The sequence below is a fragment of the Pleurodeles waltl genome, chromosome 2_1 (genome assembly GCF_031143425.1).
Source record: "Pleurodeles waltl isolate 20211129_DDA chromosome 2_1, aPleWal1.hap1.20221129, whole genome shotgun sequence".
NCBI classification, from domain to species: Eukaryota; Metazoa; Chordata; class Amphibia; order Caudata; family Salamandridae; genus Pleurodeles; species Pleurodeles waltl.
The window spans coordinates 844,637,806-844,659,052 of NC_090438.1; the positions used below are offsets into that span (position 1 = coordinate 844,637,806).

General features: G+C 41.8%; 1 protein-coding gene across 3 annotated transcripts in view; it reads left to right on the top strand.

Moving 5' to 3' along the window:
* LOC138269392 (pyrimidine-specific ribonucleoside hydrolase RihA-like) overlaps positions 1–21,247 on the top strand; it is a 359,115-nt gene that overhangs the window by 117,918 nt on the left and 219,950 nt on the right. For all 3 annotated transcript variants that reach the window (XM_069218793.1, XM_069218792.1, XM_069218791.1), the window contains exon 2: positions 3,906–4,102. In XM_069218793.1, the coding sequence (XP_069074894.1) occupies positions 3,908–4,102 (195 nt within the window). In that variant the 5' untranslated portion in view covers positions 3,906–3,907. The remainder of the gene's footprint in view (positions 1–3,905; positions 4,103–21,247) is intronic.

The window sequence follows — 21,247 nt, forward strand, 5'->3', positions numbered from 1 at the left end:
ACAAGTACATGCCCTGCCTTTTGTCTACACAGCACCCTGCCCTAGGGGTTACCTAGGGCCCACCTTAGGGATGACTTATATGTTGAAAAAGGGGCGTTTTAGGCCTGGCAAGTACTTTTAAATGCCAAGTCGAACTGGCAATGAAACTGCACACACAGGCCTTGCAATGGCAGGCCTGAGACATGGTTAAGGGGCTACTTAAGTGGGTGGCACAATCTGCTGCAGGCTCACTAGTAGCATTTAATCCACAGGCCCTGGGCACATATAGTGCACTTTACTAGGGACTTATATAATTACATTAAATAAGCCAATTGGGTATGATCCAATGTCACCTTGTTTTAAGGGAGAGACCATATGCACTTTAGCACTGGTTAGCAATAGTAAAGTGTGCAGCGTCCTAAAGCCAGCGAAAACAGTGTCCAAAAAGTGGAGGGAGGCAGGCAAAAAGTTAGGGTTACCACCCTAAGGCTGTCAGTTCTAACACTCCAGTACTCCAGCATGAGCCAGCTCCGACCTGCATGTGCTGATGTGGAAATCCTGTGAGAGCATTCAGGAGTCCACTCTCGCTCCCGCAGGAGTATGACAGAGCTAGCTTTGTGATTTTTTTAAATAAAGTTTGTGGGGTCATTCTAGGAACCCACCTCTGAACTAAAAGGGGGACTTGCAGCATCTCTGTGTTGCTTCCAGCCAGTCAGATTACTGGGACCCGTGGTCAGATTGCTCTAAATTGTTAGATAACACTACTGCTGTAGTACTACTGTAGTATCACAAGACTCATGTGGGATCAACTGTCCAGATATCACTAACCTTTTAACCTACATTTCTAAAAAATGGCTTAACAGATTTACACCAAATCACAAAAAGCACACTTTTGGAGTACTGTTCAAGCTTTCTGCCAAATGTGGTGTAATTCTTTTCAGCCGTTTTTTCTAAAATGATCCTTTAAACGTCCTCTGTGAAATTGCAAGAGGAAATTGTGATTGGAATCTACCTTTTTCTCAGCACATACTCAACAGATCTCCACAAAACCTTCCAGGAAGGAGCTGAATTTCGATAAGATTTATTAAATGGCATGAAAGTTCTCATCAAAACAAAAACAATTTTCCTATGGAATATCCTCCCACAAACCATGTCAAGGCCATGGGCCTGACATATATAATTTTCATTTGCAAAAAGTGTTTACAAATTGCACACTGACTATATGCAAATGGAAAGGAATTTTGCGAACTGACCTAAATACTAAAAGATCTGTTAACAAAGCTCAAATTATAGTGGGTAGCAATTCCACCTACCTCATAAAAATTCATGAAGTAGGTTGTACTTGCCACTCACTAGGATTGGATGCCATCAAAGGTGAGATGCCCTACTGAGGTCAACAGACTACCAGGTAATTGATCGCTTTTTAAGTAAACTTTTTTTAAATGCAACCAATTTTCCGGAAAGAAAATGGTTGTATTACAAAGAAAAGTTTATTTTTGATGTTTGTTCATTTGAGAGTTGGCAGTGGTCCCATGGACTACTACCTACTCTCCAACAAACTGTTTTTCAACATTTGTGAAGGGGAAAGGGTTCTTTAGGTGTCTCCCTTGTGATAGTTCAATGTTTAGCGACTGACTTTTGGTTGGAAAACATTGATACATACCTTAATGAGCCGCTGTTAAAAAGGGACGCCCTTAGCACACCCCTTCCAAATAGCAATTTGTTATGGGCAGGTAAACCCATTTTGTGATTCAGTAATCTATTATCAAACCTCAAAATGGGTATCGTGCCTAACAAAAAGTCATTTTGTGGTTCCAAAGACTCTGATCTTGAGAATCCCAGGCTTTGCAACTGCAAAATGGTTTTGTAGATCAGGTCCTAAAATCTCAGTTCATTTGAGTGCATCTTTTAAAAAGGTTAGGCTAAGCTAACTTGAGTTACCAGGAGAATTTTGTTTCAGAGCAACCCCAAGGTCTTGCTTCAGTTTCAGAGAATATTGTGCATGGCTGGACTAGCTGTGAGGATACTTTAAAAAAAAACAGCCGACTAGAGAATAGTGAGCTGGCTTCAAGGCTGGGTAGGTTCGGTAGTACTCACTCAGCTGATCAACCGTTAAATGAGCCCAGAGGGAGTGGTACATAATAATACCATAGTAATCTACAAGATTTGCTGGAGCAGAGTGAGTAATCTCCTGGGTGTTTTGCCAGATTTTGAAGAAGGGGTTGTACTCCAGTAAGAGATGTCCTTCATGAATTGTGAGGCTATTATTAAAGCATTTTCAAGAGCTGCTTTGAGCTTCTGGTCCAGTCTAGTGTATTATTTTCAATTCTCTCTTTGACAAATTCAAATGCTTAAATACACCTGTAAAAGTGGACTAAGGGCCCGATTTTGGCAGTTGGGCCATCACCAGCCAGGGCGACAAAGTAAAATACTCTGTCACCCTGGCAGATGTCATGACTGCCAAACTTAGAAATGTCAGATGGGCCGTCGGACATTTCTAGCATCATCAAGGCTTGCCTCTGCATACATTGTAACTTTGATATATGACTCCATCAAACATGACTAGGTCTTATAGTAAACAAACTTTAGTTTTGCTTTCAGGCCGAATATTAAATTAACTTTGTTTTGTTCTCAAAAAGAAAATCGTGCAGTAGGATTTTCTTTTTAAAAATCAATAAATGCCCCACTAGCCATGGGAGTTAACGGAGGCATTAGACAGTTTTCACTGGCCCTTACAGCCAGGGTTTACATGGCGGTGATAGGCAGTGAAAACTGAACTCTAAGTCGTCCCATCTAAACATACAAGTCAACCTCTGACGACCCGTACTATGTCGGGCTGTTGAAGGTTTCTAACCATGGCAGACATGGAGTAGTCTCCACAGTTGTTACACCAAAAATCCACTGCATCTAAATTTGGCTAGTGGACCACTATATTGGTGGTACGTATACTCTGTTGCCATTGCAATGCAGTATGCTTAACACCAATATATAAATCACTGTGTTCATGGTGAGGCCTTTTCTACAATTCCTGAGACAATTAGTGACTGCTGGGAAGAATCTTTAGTGGCCCTCTTATTTCTCACTAATATTTCAGAGCCTTGGACACTATTTCACTCAAAAATCACAACCAAGATTATTTTTTTAAGTTGGGCTAGAGGCATCTTTAACTATCTCACAGAGCCATGCTCATTAATATAGAGAAAAGCAATAGGTATGTTGTGTTTGTCATTCACATTCAGAAGTTGACCATTCCACATTTATCATGCATTCAGCCAATGGTTGAAAGTAACTATTAGTCATGGCAAATATTTTGTCCTCATTACTAAGGGTAGGGCAGTTGCATCACTCGGCATATGTTGTTTATGTCACACGGCAGTAGATACCTTACTGGCCCCCAACCAATAGACCTCCATGGAGCTCCATGACCGAGACACAGAGGGTGAGAACACCACGGCGTCCCCAGTAGCAAATGTTATGTAGTTTTGTTATATGCCCCAAAGAAAATATTCTTCCGCTGTAGGAATTGACTTATGCTGGAACATTGATCAACCAGTTTTGGCACCGTAAAGCTTTAAAACACAACTTTTCGTTGCATTTAAGATGTGTGTTTGATACCATTTAAATAATTCAGGATATCATGCTGTAGCTTAGATTTGCTTGAAAATGAATTTTTATAAAGTCTGATCTTGGAATTGCCTACTGACCCAAAATGATAATTTAAAATGGTTGCATTCATGAAAATATAGGATCCTGAAATGCTGCATAATTACAGACCTACATATAAATACTTTAAAACGTATGTTCCTGAGTTATTGCAAAGATAAAGCAAGGCAGGAAAATCACCTGTGTCTGTCAGAGCCATAACTGAACCACTAATAAAATAATACAATTTATAAATAAATGCATTTGTTTTGTATCTTTTCAAGAAATGTCAATGGCGCCTAAGCAGAAGCAGATCCTCATCGACGTTGACTGCGGGACCGATGATGCCCAGGCTATCATGATGGCTCTGGCAGCTCCTAGTGTAAAAGTTTTAGGCATCACCTGCGTCGGTGGCAACACCCCCCTCGACAATGTCTGCAAGAATGTGCTCAGGGTCCTAAAAGTCTGCAAAAGACTTGACGTAAGTGCCAATTTACAATCTGAAAAAGATTAGCTTAAAAGTCATCTTCCAAGACCATGGCTTGGTAGGCAGGGAAAAGTATCAATATCACTGCAGAAGAATTTCAAATATAGGGTATTATATTCATGCAGTTAATGGAAACAGGTGGTCATAAGATAGATAACATTAACAATAGTCATGATTGTATGAATTTGTTCAGAAATCAGAATCAACTGGCTAAAAATAACAGTTGGTGTCAAGCCTAGGAGATTCAGGGGGTTATTCTAACTTTGGAGGAGTGTTAATCCGTCCCAAAAGTGACAGTAAAGTGACGGATATACCACCAGCCGTATTACGAGTTCCATAGGATATAATGGACTCGTAATACGGCTGGTGGTAAATCCGTCACTTTTCCGTCACTTTTGGGACGGATTAACACCTCCTCCAAAGTTAGAATAACCCCCTCAGTGTTCTACCCTACCCTTTGGGCATATTGCTGGTGCGGGATGCTTCCTTCACTCCAGGCCCAGGATCTGGAGTGAGTGACCAAAAGACTTGCTTGCAAGTAACAGAATAATCTACCATTCCTCCTGTGTACAAGTCCCTCAAAAAAGAAGCAGGGGACTAACCAAGGTAACCTTATGCGAATTACATCATTGCGCGTTACATACATCGCGGTGCGTGACATCGCACATCACATTACAGGAAGTGGCATCACAACCTATGACCTCACAGGGTGTGACATCAAAAGAAGTAGCATTAGATCTTAAGACCTAACACTTATGTTTGGCAAGTCTATCATGAGTACATTTGATCACATTACAATACTTAATAAACGAGATTTTGCATCGAGGTTGTATTAAATAAGTCACTCAACCTCAAAACAATCTGGGCCTCAACGTATACATTTAGGGGCAGCGCCACTTTTCTTGGGTCCCTTAGCGCCTCTGTACCGCCACTAGGTGTGTATCGTATCTACGACACGGTGCGCCATGAAGCAGGGTAGAAGGCAATAGCATGATTTTTTATTGATGCTACTGATGTACTCTGCATGAGTAGCTTCAAAATATTGTCGCTACTCCTAAAGAGTACATAGGGGCCCATTGTATTGAATGGTGTGCCCACTTTTAATGCCTGCTCTGAGCAGATCTGTCAGATTTCCTTGTGCAATTTTTTTCAGCCCTCCCTAAAGGGTGAACACCCCCTTTGCATACATTATGCCTCGCACAGGCATAATGTAGCGCAAAGGGTTACAAAATGGCTCAATGCATGCATTGCGACACTTTGAAAATAGGGGACAGGGATTTTTGCCATCTAACAAAACATTAGCGTAAAACAAATGATGCTAATGTGTCAGTAAATGGCGCTAGGGGCTCTTAAACATGCCCCCTAGTTTTTTAAAACCCTGCCTTCAAGAAATTGGCAACATGGAGAACCGTGTCATTGAGTCTGTTCTGCTTAATTGGTTGCAAAGTCTGCATGTTAAATATCGTATGGGTTCAAGGCACCTACTGCAGCGATCGGTGTGCTCTGTAAATCTCAGGGAATAATAATAAATGGTAAGATAACTCTGTAGGTGAACGTTCATGCTAGAGAGGTCTGTGTTTTGTTTAGTACCTGTTTTGAGTCAAAGCAGCATAAATTTATTTAAATGAGTGAGTGGATTACTTACTACTTGTAACACAAGTATTTTTTTGTTACTTGCAGTTCACAAGTTGTAATCCTTCTATTGCAGCGCAGTGAGCTGTAAGGGCCATCTGACTCCATGGCCTGCTTTAGTCTGGTGGCGCCCTGTGTGACAGTCTTTTTTGGCATCCCCCACCCCATGACCACCTCCTTGGATTCACTCACTACCACCCCTCCAATATGCCCCTCATCTCACCATAGCCCTGTGTTGTAACAAAGGCCCCTACAGTCCCCACGGTGCAGGGGGTATCCAGGTCCAGGGGGCCCCCCTTAGCACAGTGCAGGGGCGTAAGACCCCTGACATGCAGTGGCGGGCGGCAGCTTTAGGAGGGATGGAGACAGGCGGGAAGCACACACACACACACACTCATTCTTTCACATGCACGCACACGCGCACCCACATCCATTAACAACACTCATAACATTCAAACATGCACACACACACCAAACATTCATTTTAAAAGATCACACACACACTCATTCTTTCACACACACATGCACGTACATCCATTAACAAACTCATAACATTCAAACATGCACGCACACACCAAACAATCATTTTAAAAGATCACACACACACACTTACCTTCAGCCACGGAGGTCCCAGGAGGGTTGGGACTGCTGCCTTTAAGGTCAGCCAATGAGGGAAGGCAGCAGTGCCAGCCTCGTCACAGAGTGGGATGGGGTCAGTGATACTGCTGACCCCACCCTACTCTGTGACGAGGTGTCACTCATTGACACTCACCCTGGATGCTTCAGGGCTTAACCTGAAGCGCCCAGGTCGAAGTCAATGGGTGATGCTTTCCTCGTCTTCAAGGGGAGGGCCTCTAGGCACCTTTGCTGAGCTAAGGAGGTCACGCCCATAGGAGCTGTGACCTCCTCAGCCCAACAAAGTTCAGCACAGGCAGCCAGGAGTCTGCGCAAATGGTGCATGTCTGCTCCTGGCTGACTGAACTGAACATGAAGAGTGTCTGTCAGGCTGACCTTTGTTCAGCCTGACAGTCACTCTTCATGAGAGGCAAAAGGTGGGGGGCGGGGTGGCCCCACCGCCCTAAAGGACGGGCTGCACCTGCTGACATGGTCCAGGGAGGAGGGCGCCCCCTACTGGTACTTTGTGGGGGTCCCCTTCAGTGTCATTAGTCCTCTGCCATAGTCCCCCTTTGACATACATTAATTTGGTTTACAGTGCTTGTAAAAGCTGGCTTAACTAATCCACTCAGCTATCCACGTAAAATATAGTTCTGTTCTTTGCAGATGACATATTAACACTCCACGCTACTTTATGGTGAGTCAAAGCTGCCCTAGACAAAGCTCCCAAATCTCTCTCTAGCAGGAACATTAATCACAATAGGTATCTTGACATTTTAATTGTTTCTTGAAGGCTGGACGCAAAAGGAACTTTTCAGCAGGTGCTTTTAATTGGCAAGTTTTGTAAGTTATTGCTAAACACAGCAACCCCCTGAGGTCAGCGCATCCCAATGTTGGTCAGCACCCGGTGCGGCCGCACCACCCAAAAGCCGGCCCTGTGTGACTCCTAAACCTTTCAAACCTCATTGTGCTATGTAACACATCCTGTACATCGATTTTCACACAAATGATTTATTGTTAATGTATAATAATTTGTATATGTGATGTAAAACACTGACACCCTGCAGTGGGATGAATAGCGATATAGCTCTATAAAATAAATAAAACAAAATAGTGCTATTTACATTGTTATTTGTGTCACTACTAGGACAGACCAACACATTTCACATTCTTACAGTGCATGCATATCTCTTATATACATTGACTGAAAACATGTCAGAAAAATGCCTTATTTAAGTACTTCTGAGGTAAGAACAAGCTGTGTGCTTTTGTTTCCCCTACTTGGCATTTGCATCTAGGTGCAAAGCTCCAGACAACTCCCAGCCAGCATTCTACAACAAAAGAAAGATCGATGGAACTGTTAACGCGTCCCTTTATGTCAATTTTATCCACATTAGGACTCGTTTTAGGCCAATGAATCTTTGGACCCAGTGGTGAGACACCGCAGGACAATATAACTGATCAATATGTCAAGCAATATATCAATGATGTCATCAATATTTATCAACACAATATACTTTACTTTGGATAAAGACATTAATCAAATTGTCGCCGCGACCATGACCTTTCAGCCATGAATAACCACACCTTTTGTTAGAATTTTGTGAATTTTATTCCCTATTGATTACAATCTACTAGTAGAAGTGTCAATCTCAAAACCAAGAAGCAAAGGAGCATAGACACGATATTGCAACTGTTATAAGACTTCAATAATGCAAAGATCACAAACATAAGAGCATAGCATAAAGTAAACATAGATCAGAATACATAGAATATCATATATGTCTCATTTCAGCAAAGCACAATGTCAGTCTCGTCTATTTGTGTCAGTCAGGGTGATAGCCTAGCCTAACCACTAATTAGCATCAGCATGTTGGACTTCATGCAAAATAATTTAGAACACCAATTTAGAAAACATCTAACTAAGGTCTCTATCCAAAAATACAGCAGTTGGTACCTAGAAAGGAAAAGCAAACAGACAAATTACAATAGCATTGTCGTAATTACCCTCCTCGGATTAAGTCAGCATACAGGGTCAGTCTTCGTCTTCAGGACATCAGTTAGATCGCCGTCAGTCTACTTTGTCTAAGGGACAGGGGACACTTCCCTCATAAGGAGGAAAAGTGTAAAGGGCAGTCTATGGGCAAAGATAATTTTATTAAGTCTTCAATCACCAAACAGAGTGACAGAGTTTCTGGATGCAATCGAGATCATTCCCTACCTAGTTCTAACGACCCTTCTGTGTCATGAGTTTTTATCCCTTTTTCACAATACGTTCCCCCAAAATTCTATTGGATATTCGCTATACCCCATTATCTTCAACCTATCAAATTATACATTAGGTAATCCAAATTGTCACCCCACGATAATTTATAACACTTTGATTGGTCTTCATAATTGACGTGTTCGTAGGTGGCACATCCGGGGTGTTTTGTCGTCATCTTGGCACGTCTCTCGGGTCATGAGCTTCTTTATCCATGGTCAAATGTCCTTGTGCATTCTTTTGGTATACTTTTGTTTCAAATCTGTATAAAACTTATACTAAGGCAGCTAACATGCAGATGGGAACAGGATGAAGTTGGATACATGAAACGAAGGAAAAGAACAAATGCTGGGTCATGGCCCTTTACGAGTCAGCACACTGAAAAACAGAAAATATGCTGCAATATGAGAGCTACACGGCTAAATCTTCAACTCACGCTAACTTAAGGCCTATAGGATTTTCAATACAATATCGTAAATGCTAATAAAAGCTTGATTAATTATATCACGAACAGATTTACTCATTATTGTCATAAGTTCATATTATCATAGTCATAATTCAAATGCACGTTAAGCAAATTACTAATTATTATCTTTTTCTATGTGCAGCATTGGTAAGCATTTCACGTTTAGCATATGTAATATTTAAACTACGCTCTCTCAGTCCCTCCTCTGATGACGCCCGTCATCACACAAACCTTTTCCTTTGACCTTTCATTTTTAATTTTTCACCTTGCGCGTAATACGCATTTCAACATCTTGCCCTTTATGTGAACTTTCCCATATTTCATTGAACATTTTCTCTCTTTCGCTTTCTTCGTTCCTCCTTGTTCTTTTAGTCCAATTTCTCTTTATTTTGTCATTAATTTTGCATGCCCCCCATTAATCCTAATAGACAGACAAGAACAATTAATAAACCCATCAACATTTTTGCAAGTACCCCATTCCAAATGTTGGTAAACCAGCTCCCAACTCTGGCAATTCCCTTTCCAAATTTCTCCCAAACGCCAAGTTCTTTCAAATCCTTCAAATCTGTACTATCTCTAGTAAGGTTAGTAAGCATACTTCTAATCTTTTTACTGTTATCTGGAATGAATGAACAACAATGACGCTCATTGAGCATCTTGCAGACTCCTCCACTCTTGGCTAAAAGAATGTCTAAAGCAAGCCGATTTTGAAGAGTCATAGCTCTTTCTGCAGCAAGTTCAGTATCCATCAGGAGTATAGCCCCTGTAAAATTTGTCAACATGTTATCCACTATAGTAGACAACTTTTGAATCTTCATAGAGTTCAAGATAACCCCTACTGATGGGATTATGGCTCCAAATATATCACCAATGACAGCCGCCACTGATTCTCGTTTTTGTCTGGGATGTTGTAATTCAGACGCCTTAGGTATCTGTTTTAAGTCATCAATTTGGTAAATCTTTGGGAATACTATTCCCAAATAACATGTCCCATACCATCCCTTAGGGAGACGGTAATAAGCATTTAGCCCACAGATGTAATAGATCCCAGGGATCGCTGGATCTTGTCCATTTAGCATAAAGGTCCATTTACTCTGAAACAAAAACACATGTCTGCACTCACTCGTTCCCACAAACAAATTGTCCTGTTCAGATTTTAGCCTATATATACAGAGCCTACCTACGTGTAATGCATCTATAGCTAATTTGCCTTGTGTCTTGATTGCAGTGTAAGCATAATCATTTGCGTATGTACGTTTCTCTCATCCTTTTTCTAATCTTTCTTTCAATGCTTTGCGTCTATCATCTGTGTGATCTAAAAAGCTTTTCTCTACAGGCGATAGTAAGCAAGTCAAATTATTGCGGTGTGCATAGGCAGTTCCAAATGTTAGCGTCTGCTCAAAAAATCCCCTAACTATTTTTAGATCATGTTCCTTAGCTAACTTGTTTAAAAATTCAATCACAGGCACAAAAGAAAACACAACATCCAAGTTTGAATAAAAATATTGCACATGCTCTTGATTATAGAATCTTGTTAGTAGCAAGCTGCAACTAATTCCTTAAGTAAGAGGGAGGCTATGATATGTAACTCCCTCCTGCACAGACAAAGGAATTTTAGTACATACATAACAATCTTTCGCATCCATAGTTTCCACGTACTCATTTAGAAAGCAATAGAAGACATTAGTAGAAAGTTCCCCTTTTGCATTAGTTCCCTCATGCATGTGTCTTGCATCCTGCTCAAATCTTTCCCACGGTGTTAGTGTGGTAGTTTCAGGTTTTGAAGTAGCGTTAATAGTTTCTTTCTCTATCCATGGCATTCCTATAATCACTCCCACAATTATCACTGCACACACAACACCTATTATAAGCCCCAGCCAACCACACACTTTACTTCCCTTGCTACTACTTCTATTGTTAGCCATGTTTATATAGAATCGGACAGTAGATCAACAACCAACTTGAGGATAATTTTTTTTTTTTTTCCCTCTTTCTTTTTTTTTCTTTTCTGCGTATATTACAGCGTCTTCACTCACTCCAGGACCTCTTTTGTCAAATCAGGTTAGCAGCTTGTCGTAATCAGGTTTAAAGTCAATCCAGTTTTAGTGTCACTTTCGGTAGTTTATAATGTCTCTCTTCAGTTTCAAAATCTTCCAGAATTTAACCAAGCTTCCCTCAGATTCGTTCAAGTACCGTAGTATTGGCCTGGTACTTCTCGATCAAAGCAGAATGCTAGGAATTCTTGTTCCCATTCAGATGTTGTAGCATACGCCCATTCAGGACCTGTATATCTTCTGTTTGCGATTCTTTTTCTTTTCAGCCTTCGTTCACCCTGTTGTTCTCCTTCACTCAGATCTTCCACTCGAGATGTATCGTTCTCTTCTAATATTGTGTCATTTGATACGTCTCTAATGTTGAAGAGTGGTTTATCTGGCCAATTGTCTCCTCTATGTGTCCTTTCTTGATGTGTCCTTTCGGGACGCTGGACATCACCCTCCTCTTGTGATATGGTGTTTTCTCTTGATGGACCTGCAGCTGGCTCAGGAGACTCTGACACGTTCTGATTTCTCTCTACAATTTCTCCTTCTTCTTCTTCTGGTTCTGTGCCAGGCTCGAGCTCTAACCCGTACTTGTCTACTTCTGGGAGAACTTCTTCTTGATTTAATTCTCCTGCCGCCTCTACTGAGATAGGCACTCTGTCACCTCTCTCGAACTCATTGACTGTTTGAGGGACAAGGCTGTTCTCAGTGGGCTCTCTGGTAGTCTCAGTTCCTTCTTGACTGTTCTCTGGCCCTGTGACTTCTCTTTCTGAAGTTGTTGTGCCAGAAACTTCAAGTTCCTCTTCAACAGGACACGTTACCCTTTTTGTATGACTGGCATGTATCCAGTTGGGAACTCCGGCACACTTTACAGCAGTAGTAGTCGTCAATATTACTTGATATGGCCCTTTCCAACGTGGTTCTAGACACGATTTTCTCACGTGCTTCTTGACAACTACCCAGTCACCAGCTTGTAGAGAGTGGCCTGAATCGTCGATCTGTGACAATGTGTTAGCTTCCACCTGGTGAGAAAAAGAGCGAATCACATCAGCCAAACCTTTGCAATAATCCAACACCATATCATCTGTAATATTCACTAGCGCATTTGCAGGTACTGCTGGTAATCTCATAGCTCTACCCATGAGGATTTCCTGTTTTCTTGTCTGGGGTGTTTCTCATTGACATCAGCACTAGAGGCAAGGCATCTGGCCACTTCATGTTAGTTGCTGCGCACATTTTTGCTATTCTCGATTTCAAAGTACCGTTCATTTGCTCTACTAGTCCTGATGCTTCGGGGCGGTAGCTACAATGCAGCTTTTGTTCGATGTTAAGTGCGGCACACAGGAGTTTAATCACCTCATTGTCGAAGTGTCTACCCCTATCCGATTCTATAGAAACTGGAAACCCGAATCTTGGTATCAGTTCCCTAAGTAGTAATTTTGCGACTGTAAGACTGTCATTTCTACGTGTGGGATATGCCTCAATCCAATGACTGAAAACACACGCAATCACTAACACGTACTTCAGTCCTCCACAAACAGGCATTTCAATGAAGTCCATTTGCATTTTGTTAAATGGACCTCCAGCTCTCCCAATGTGGCTCAAAGTTACCACGGTTCCTTTTCCAGCATTCATCTGTTGACAGATGATGCATCTGTGACAAGTAATTTCTGCGGCATGTCTGAATGTTGTGTTAAACCAATCAATTTTGAATTACCTGATCATGGCATCTCTTCCCAGGTGAGCCTGTCCGTGATAGAGCCTGGCAAATTGGGATAGAAGACTGTTTGGCAGGATTAATTTCCCTTCCTCTGAAACCCATAAATCATCAGCCCTCTGTACACATTGCATTCTTTGCCAAGAGCGTTTCTCTTCATTGCTTGCACCGCTTTGTAATGTTTTTGGCTCATCTCATGTGTCAACTACCCGCAATGCTAGGTTGAAACATGTGTCATTTTCTGTTTGTGGTAACAATTCCCATTGCTCCTTGAACGATATACAGTTCAATGCACAAAATCTTGCGACTTGATCTGCATAACCTTTTCCCATGGACACAAAGTCTTGTGATCTAATATGAGCACTGCATTTCACCACGGCATTTCAAGAGGTAACTGAATCGCATGTAACAAATCCTTTATTTGTTCACCATTTTTCACAGGAGAACCTGATGAGGTCATAAAACCTTTCTGTGACCAAAGTTGGCCAAAATCATGTACAATTCCAAATCCGTATCTGCTGTCAGTATAGATAGTGACTTTCAAATTTACAGCTGCGTGGCATGCCTTAGTAAGGGCAATCATGTCTGCCACCTGTGCAGAAAACACTTTTTCGAGCCAGGAGGCTTCAACGATACCAGCTATGGTACATACCGCATAGCCAGCTCTCAGTGTTCCTGCAGAATCTCTTAAACAGGACCCATCGAAAAGCATAATGCAATCATTTTCTTTTAACTGTGTGTCCTGTATGTCTGGGCGAGGTTTGGTACACAGCTCTGTTACCTTAAGACAATCATGTTCGAATTCTTCCCCATTTTTGATTTCAGTATTTTCATTAGGAAGTAAAGTTGCCGGGTTCAATACAATGCACCTCTTGAGCGTGACATTTGGTGACCCCAGTATGATCGTCTTATACCTAGTGAGACGTGCATTTGTCATGGGCTGAGTCTTAGTTTGAGTCAACAGAATTTCAACTGAATGTGGAATCATTACTGTTAGAAGGTATCCCATGACTATGCCTTCACATTGTATAAGGCTCTGACCAACTGCTGCAACTGCACGCAGACAACCCGGTAAGGCTGCTGCAACAGGGTCCAAGGTAGCTGAAAAATATGCTACAGGGATTTGCATCTCCGTGGACCTGTGTTAAGACAGACAAAGAACAATCATCACGTTCATGACAAAACAACAGGAAAGGTTTCTCGTAGTCTGGCATTCCTAGTGCTGGTGCTCTGCACATGCATTCTCTTAACTCCGTAAATGACTCAAGCTCTTCCATTGACAAGGTTATAGTATATGGCTCATCCTTGATTTCTTTACCTGTCAGTTTTATCAATGGTTTAAAAATGATCGAGAAGTTGGGTATCCACTGGCGACAGTAGGCAACCATTCCCAAAAACATCCCGACATCTCTTTTTGTCATTGGGGGGTTCATTTGCAAAACAGCTGTTATTCTTTCCTTTGATATTCTCCTGGACCCCTTTACAATCAAGTGTCCTAAGTATTTCACCTCCTTCTGACAGTATTGTAGCTTTCTGGGTGACACCTCGTGTCCATTCTTTCCCAGACGATTCAGTAATGCAATGGTATCGTATTTACAACTGTCCCTTGTTTTGTACGCAATTAGCAAGTCGTCAATGTACTGCACAAGAGTTGAATTAAAAGGCAGCACCAGTGGCTCCAAATCCTTCTTCAATATTTGATTGAAGATGGATGGTGACTGAGAAAACCCCTGAGGAATTCTGCACCAACTGTACACCTTATCCAGGAACTTGAAACTGAACAAAAATTGTCTATCCTCATGAAGAGGTATCGAAAAGAAGGCTTGTGATAGGTCTACTACGGTAAACCATTCAGCATCACAGGGGACTTGGAACATTATTACTGCTGGGTTGGGTACTACAGGGCAACATTTTATTACAATTTCATTTATTTTTCTCAAATCTTGCACAATTCGATCTTTTCCACAGGGCTTCTTTAAACCCATTATGGGAGAGTTACATGGACTGCTTAGGACTTCTTTCAGAACTCCCTGCCAGAGAAAGTCTTCAATTATTTGTGACACTTCGATAAGAACGTCTTGGGTCATGTGGTATTGTGGCACTTGAGGAAACACTGCATTCGGTTTTATCTGGACTTTGACTGGTTCTAACCCTTTTATTAATCCGACTTCTTTCCCAGTCAAGTCCCACACCTTTTCTGTTACTGTCCCTTGTAGTTCAACAGGCAAGTCGATAAAGGTATGCATCGGGAATAGAGTAATCAGAGGGTAGTCTTCATTTGTTCCTGTTACTTCCTCTAGAAATTGACTTTCATCTCCCTCATCATCACTATTTGTCTGCACTTCAATTCCGTCATTGGAACAGGTAATTGAACATTTTGTCTTACACAGTAAGTCTCTTCCCAGTAGGGATACTGGACTCGAGTCACATACTACAAATCTACGTAGCCCCTGGAAGTTGCCGATCTCAACTTGCACTGTATCTGTAATCGGGTTAGTCAGATACTGATTTGCTACTCCAACCACTCGTATAGTACGCCCTGAGAGAGGCAATCTTGGAACCTCTACACTTCTAACTGTGGAACGGGTGGCTCCTGTGTCGACTAGGAATGAAACCTTATAACCCATCACTTTTCCTTCTATGTATGGGCCTTTCTGATCCACCTCTAAGGATGCTGCAAGCCTGCACTCCTCACTGTCTGAGCTATCATCTGACCATTCCTCATTCATACCATTTTCGCCTCGTAGTGGGAACTGTTGCACAGTATTATTTTGATTCGTTACCTGGCCTGTGACCTGCTGAGGAAGCATCACCTGTTGCTGTCCCATCAGAGCCATTGGTAATTGCATTTGCTGTCTAGGCACCATAGGAATCTGCTGCTGCACTGGTTGCATTTGTATTGACTGAAAACGCAGCATTTGCATCTGCTTCATGGGCTGAACCCCTTGCATTTGTACTAAATTGTTCTGAAAATGTGGGTTCTGATGTCTTATTTTTGGACCTCGTGAATTTTGTAATGTACCAGCATTAGTGCTTTGCTGAACTATACCATCCTGCACCATATTTTGGCACTCCCATTTCCAGTGCCCCACACCCACGCACGCATGACATGGTGACATCTTTTTCGCCCCACGAATGTCATTTTGAATTACAACCGTATTCAAATCTGAACCGCGATTTACAAACCCTCTGCCTCGTCCTCTCGGTTGTGCCTGAAACACACCATTAATTTGCGGTTGCTGCTGTATCATCTGTTGAACTCCATTTCCCTGTATTCCAGCCTTTGCAGCCCTTATCTGCATCACCATCACCTTTTCTTTCAACTTTTTCTGCTTCAACTCAATCTCGTCACTACAGTACTTTGCATACTGCAACACCTCATCAATCGGTTTGGCTTGCCAACAAATCAAATGATTCTTAATCATCTGGCTAACCTCTGGTCTCAACCCTTCAACAAATCTAAACACAAGATGGTTCATATCCTTTGGTTCAATAGTCTCAGTACCACTGTAGTGCTTAAATGCCTTTAACAGTCTCTCGTAATAAGCATGTATTGAGTCTTTAACCTCTTGAGTGGTCCGGGTGATTTTCTGGCTATCAGTCACCTTCGGCGACACCTTTTGTTTAAAAAACTCAATCACCTTATGATAATACTTCATCACCTCTTCAGAGGGTGCCCCGGTCACCTTATCTTTTGCTGGCTCCTTCGTCGGCCAATCTACCCCTCTCTTGCACTCGAGCCACAAATCAGGCGGAACAATGATCTCGAACAAGGTGTTCAAGTCTTCCCAGAGACACTTTGCAAGTTTCACAAACCTATCTGTTTGCTGATACCACTCGATTGGTTTCTCCCTCAATCTGGGACAATCGTTAGTAAAGGATAGAATGTCTCCTCTGGTCCAAGGCACATGAACTAGGACACCACCAGCTGTCTCTCTCATAGGTAATATTTTTACTGATTCCAAATCAGGTGAGGTCTTGGCTTGATTAGACACTGGGCTGTCACCCTTTCCCTTATCTCTTTTCTTTGCCCATCGGCCTTCCCATTTCTCCAATGCACCCCAAATTTGTGCGCTTTGCAATAATTCTCTCAAATGTGCCTTCATTCCTGCAGATCTCATGTGCTCAAAATCTTTTGTGTCAAAATCTAATCTGTAACTTCTTTTCAAATGCTTAGTGTTTCCGATATCAATATTGTATTTATCTGCCAGGTTTGATAATCTCTGATGCACCTTACCTACTTTTTTAGTAATCTTGGGGCATAGGTATCTCAATTCTGCCTCCGTGTATGACTCCAATCTATTTACTCCCATTGTCCCTTCTACTAACTCAGCAGCTTCTGCCCCTAGTCTTACTAAGTTCAGGTATTCATCTTGTTTTTCCTTCTCTGGTTCGTCTGTAACCACTGCAGTCTTCTGTGAGGTATAAGTCTTTTCTAACCATTCATTTAACTGTTGAACTGTAAAACCCTGCAATGAAATGTTCCCTGCATGCATCACTGGGGAATGTGAGGTATTCATACTCATTGTGGAGTTAAAACTCCTAAACCTGCTTGAAGCATTGCTTCGAGGGGTGCTCCCACCGGACTAAGGTCCATTAAGGGCCTCGGCTGTTCAATCACTTGTTCTCCGGGGGCCATTATCTGTGGAGTTCCCATAGACCCTCCTCTTATCGCCTCCTGAGTCATCACTCCCTGATCACACACACCTGTTTTACCCTGTGCATACATGGCACTGGTGGACCAACAGTAATGGGTAACGATATGGCGGCAGGTGTCTGACCCGGACCCAGACTTCTTGGAGCAGCAACTCCATAGGTCTGTTCCAATGTACCCGGAACAGGTACTAATGGCGGACCAGCTACAGGGTTGTACCCTGGTATTAGCTGTGGTTGTGGTTGGGATAGTAATTTCGGAGTTGATTCAATCTGTATTAACTTTGGCTTTGTGTATATCGGGTCTGGCGGCACTATCAAATTTGTAGTCGTCTCAAGTACTGGGACATCTGGATAGACTCTCTGTATCTGCGGTGGAGGCTGCAACTGTATCGGTATGTCTGGTGCAGTGGGTCACTGACACCATTCTGTATCGAAGCCGTATCACTAGTCTGTAACGTATCAGTAACTCCCTTTTCTTGCATCTGGTTCCCAGGATCCAAGCTAGTACTTGGAGCACTGTCGCTCACCGCATATGGTGGCGGACGATCATGTAATAATCTGTCCATAAATTCCTCATCGTCTGAATCATCTTCCTCTTCCCAAGATCTTTTATTCTCTTTAGATTTGTTTGAGTCTTTATCTGTTTTACAAGAGGCTTTCTTTCCCTGTGTCTCTTCTCCCTGTGCTATTGCTGGGAACAATTTCAATCCATCTACAATTCCCCGTCTCCACATTTTTTTCTCATTATCCCACCTAGCCTCTGCATAAGATATTTCTGCCCTTCTCAGTCTTCTCTGAAACCTTTCTTTTCTATGTTTAAGAGCCATCAAGTCCCAAATAACCAAAGCCTCATAATGAGCTGGTCTCGGAGGTGGTTTCTGTGTACTTAACACCCACCTCAAATTTTTCAGTACCTTTGGATTAAACGTCCCATGCTCTGGGAACGCTAGACATCCCTCTTTCTCTGTTAATTTGCACCACTGTTTCATCCATAAGCAAGGCGCAACACCTTTCTCTTCCATGACTATATAAGCTGGAGTACCCTCAGGTGGTGTAGGCTCCCCATCAGTTGCAACAATATACACGTCTCCTTTTAGAGCAGTTTTGAATGCTTTAACGAAATTCATTTTTGCGATTTGTATCTTAGTTTTATATTTAATCGGAGTGACTTAGTTCCCAGGACACTCTTCACTCGCCTTTCTCAACCTATTGCCTCTCACGGATGGCAGCCAATCCGTGAGCGACCCCTCTCGACAACTGACCTATCTCAGCGCGGCACCACTGTCGTCACACTCACATCCACACTGCAGCTGACAAAGTCTTGCGGCTCGTCCGCTCCTCACTGAACCCATGCAAACCCATACAAACTAATGCGAATTATTGCGGGCACCTTAAATGACAACACAAATCTGGATGTTTACTACAGGAAGGGTAACACATTTGCTTCAGAACTTTAGAGAGATTTCACTTGAAGCCTCGGCAGCTACTCTCTCCTTATCAATTCCCACATACGCAAGCAGAATTTGAGCCGCAAATTCTACTCTCGACTTGTCAATGGCTTATTCTAGTGCACTTTAGAACTCACCAAATCTCTATCGAAGGTTTTCATACACACATTATGACTCAGACTTGACTTGTCAAACACGCCCGACTGACCTATTAAACCGCACAGATTACAACATGAACCATATTTTCTTCATACTCCGGAGCCTTAGACCACGAAGGGTCCGTACAATACAACCAACCACGTGGATAATTTTGAGCATTAAGCGCTACACTCACATGAAGTAAGCTGACTTCCCTACTCTCATACTGCGGAGTACGCCCACTCCTACTATTAACACATATTTCTTTGACCTAAATACACACAAATTTGCACAATCACCTGCAAAAGGCATAAGCTAAGCAAGCGCAAAAACCCTAACCACATATATTATGGCGCCGAGAACATTCCCAACTCATTTAGGCAGGCTCCGAGATCCCGGGAAAGTCATGGTGAACTTAGAAACCCATCATACCTCAAATTTGCATTATCACAGAAAAACAATTTAAACAATAACTCTCCGTCCTGGGGCCCCCAAGGGCCAAACCGTCGCTCTGCTACCAGAACTGTTAACGCATCCCTTTATGTCAATTTTATACACATTAGGACTCGTTTTAGGCCAATGAATCTTTGGACCCAGTGGTGAGACACCGCAGGACAATATAACTGATCAATATGTCAAGCAATATATCAATGATGTCATCAATATTTATCACCACAATATACTTTACTTCGGATAAAGACATTAATCAAATTGTCGCCGCGACCATGACCTTTCAGCCATGAATAACCACACCTTTTGTTAGAATTTTGTGAATTTTATTCCCTATTGATTACAATCTACTAGTAGAAGTGTCAATCTCAAAACCAAGAAGCAAAGGAGCATAGTCACGATATGGCAACTGTTATAAGACTTCAATAATGCAAAGATCACAAACATAAGAGCATAGCATAAAGTAAACATAGATCAGAATACATAGAATATCATATACGTCTCAGTTCAGCATAGCACAATGTCAGTCTCGTCTATTTGTGTCAGTCAGGGTGATCGCCTAGCCTAACCACTAATTAGCATCAGCATGTTGGACTTCATGCAAAATAATTTAGAACACCAATTTAGAAAACATCTAACTAAGGTCTCTATCCAAAAATACAGCAGTTGGTACCTAGAAATGAAAAGCAAACAGACAAATTACAATAGCATTGTCATAATTACCCTCCTCGGATTAAGTCAGCATACAGGATCAGTCTTCGTCTTCAGGACATCAGTTAGATCGCCGTCAGTCTACTTCGTCTAAGGGACAGGGGACACTTCCCTCATAAGGAGGAAAAGTGTAAAGGGCAGTCTATGGGCAAAGATAATTTTATTAAGTCTTCAATCACCAAACAGAGTGACAGAGTTTCTGGATGCAATCGAGATCATTCCCTACCTAGTTCTAACGACCCTTCTGTGTCATGAGTTTTTATCCCTTTTTCACAATACCTTACCACAAAATTCTATTGGATATTCACTATACCCCATTATCTTCAACCTATCAAATTATACATTAGGTAATCCAAATTGTCACCCCACGATAATTTATAACACTTTGCTTGGTCTTCTTAATTGACGTGTTTGTAGGTGGCACATCCGGGGTGTTTTGTCATCATCTTGGCACGTCTCTCGGGTCATGAGCTTCTTTATCCATGGTCAAATGTCCTTGTGCATTCTTTTGGTATACTTTTGTTTCAAATCTGTATAAAACTTATACTAAGGCAGCTAACATGCAGATGGGAACAGGATGAAGTTGGATACATGAAACGAAGGAAAAGAACAAATGCTGGGTCATGGCCCTTTACGAGTCAGCACACTGAAAAACAGAAAATATGCTTCAATATGAGAGCTACACGGCTAAATCTTCAACTCAGGCTAACTTAAGGCCTATAGGATTTTCAATACAATATCGTAAATGCTAATAAAAGTTTGATTAATTATATCACAAACAGATATACTCATTATTGTCATAAGTTCATATTATCATAGTCATAATTCAAATGCACGTTAAGCAAATCACTAATTATTATCGTTTTCTATGTGCAGCATTGGTAAGCATTTCACGTTTAGCATATGTAATATTTAAACTACGCTCTCTCAGTCCCTCCTCTGATGACGCCCGTCATCACACAAACCTTTTCCTTTGACCTTTCATTTTAAATTTTTCACCTTGC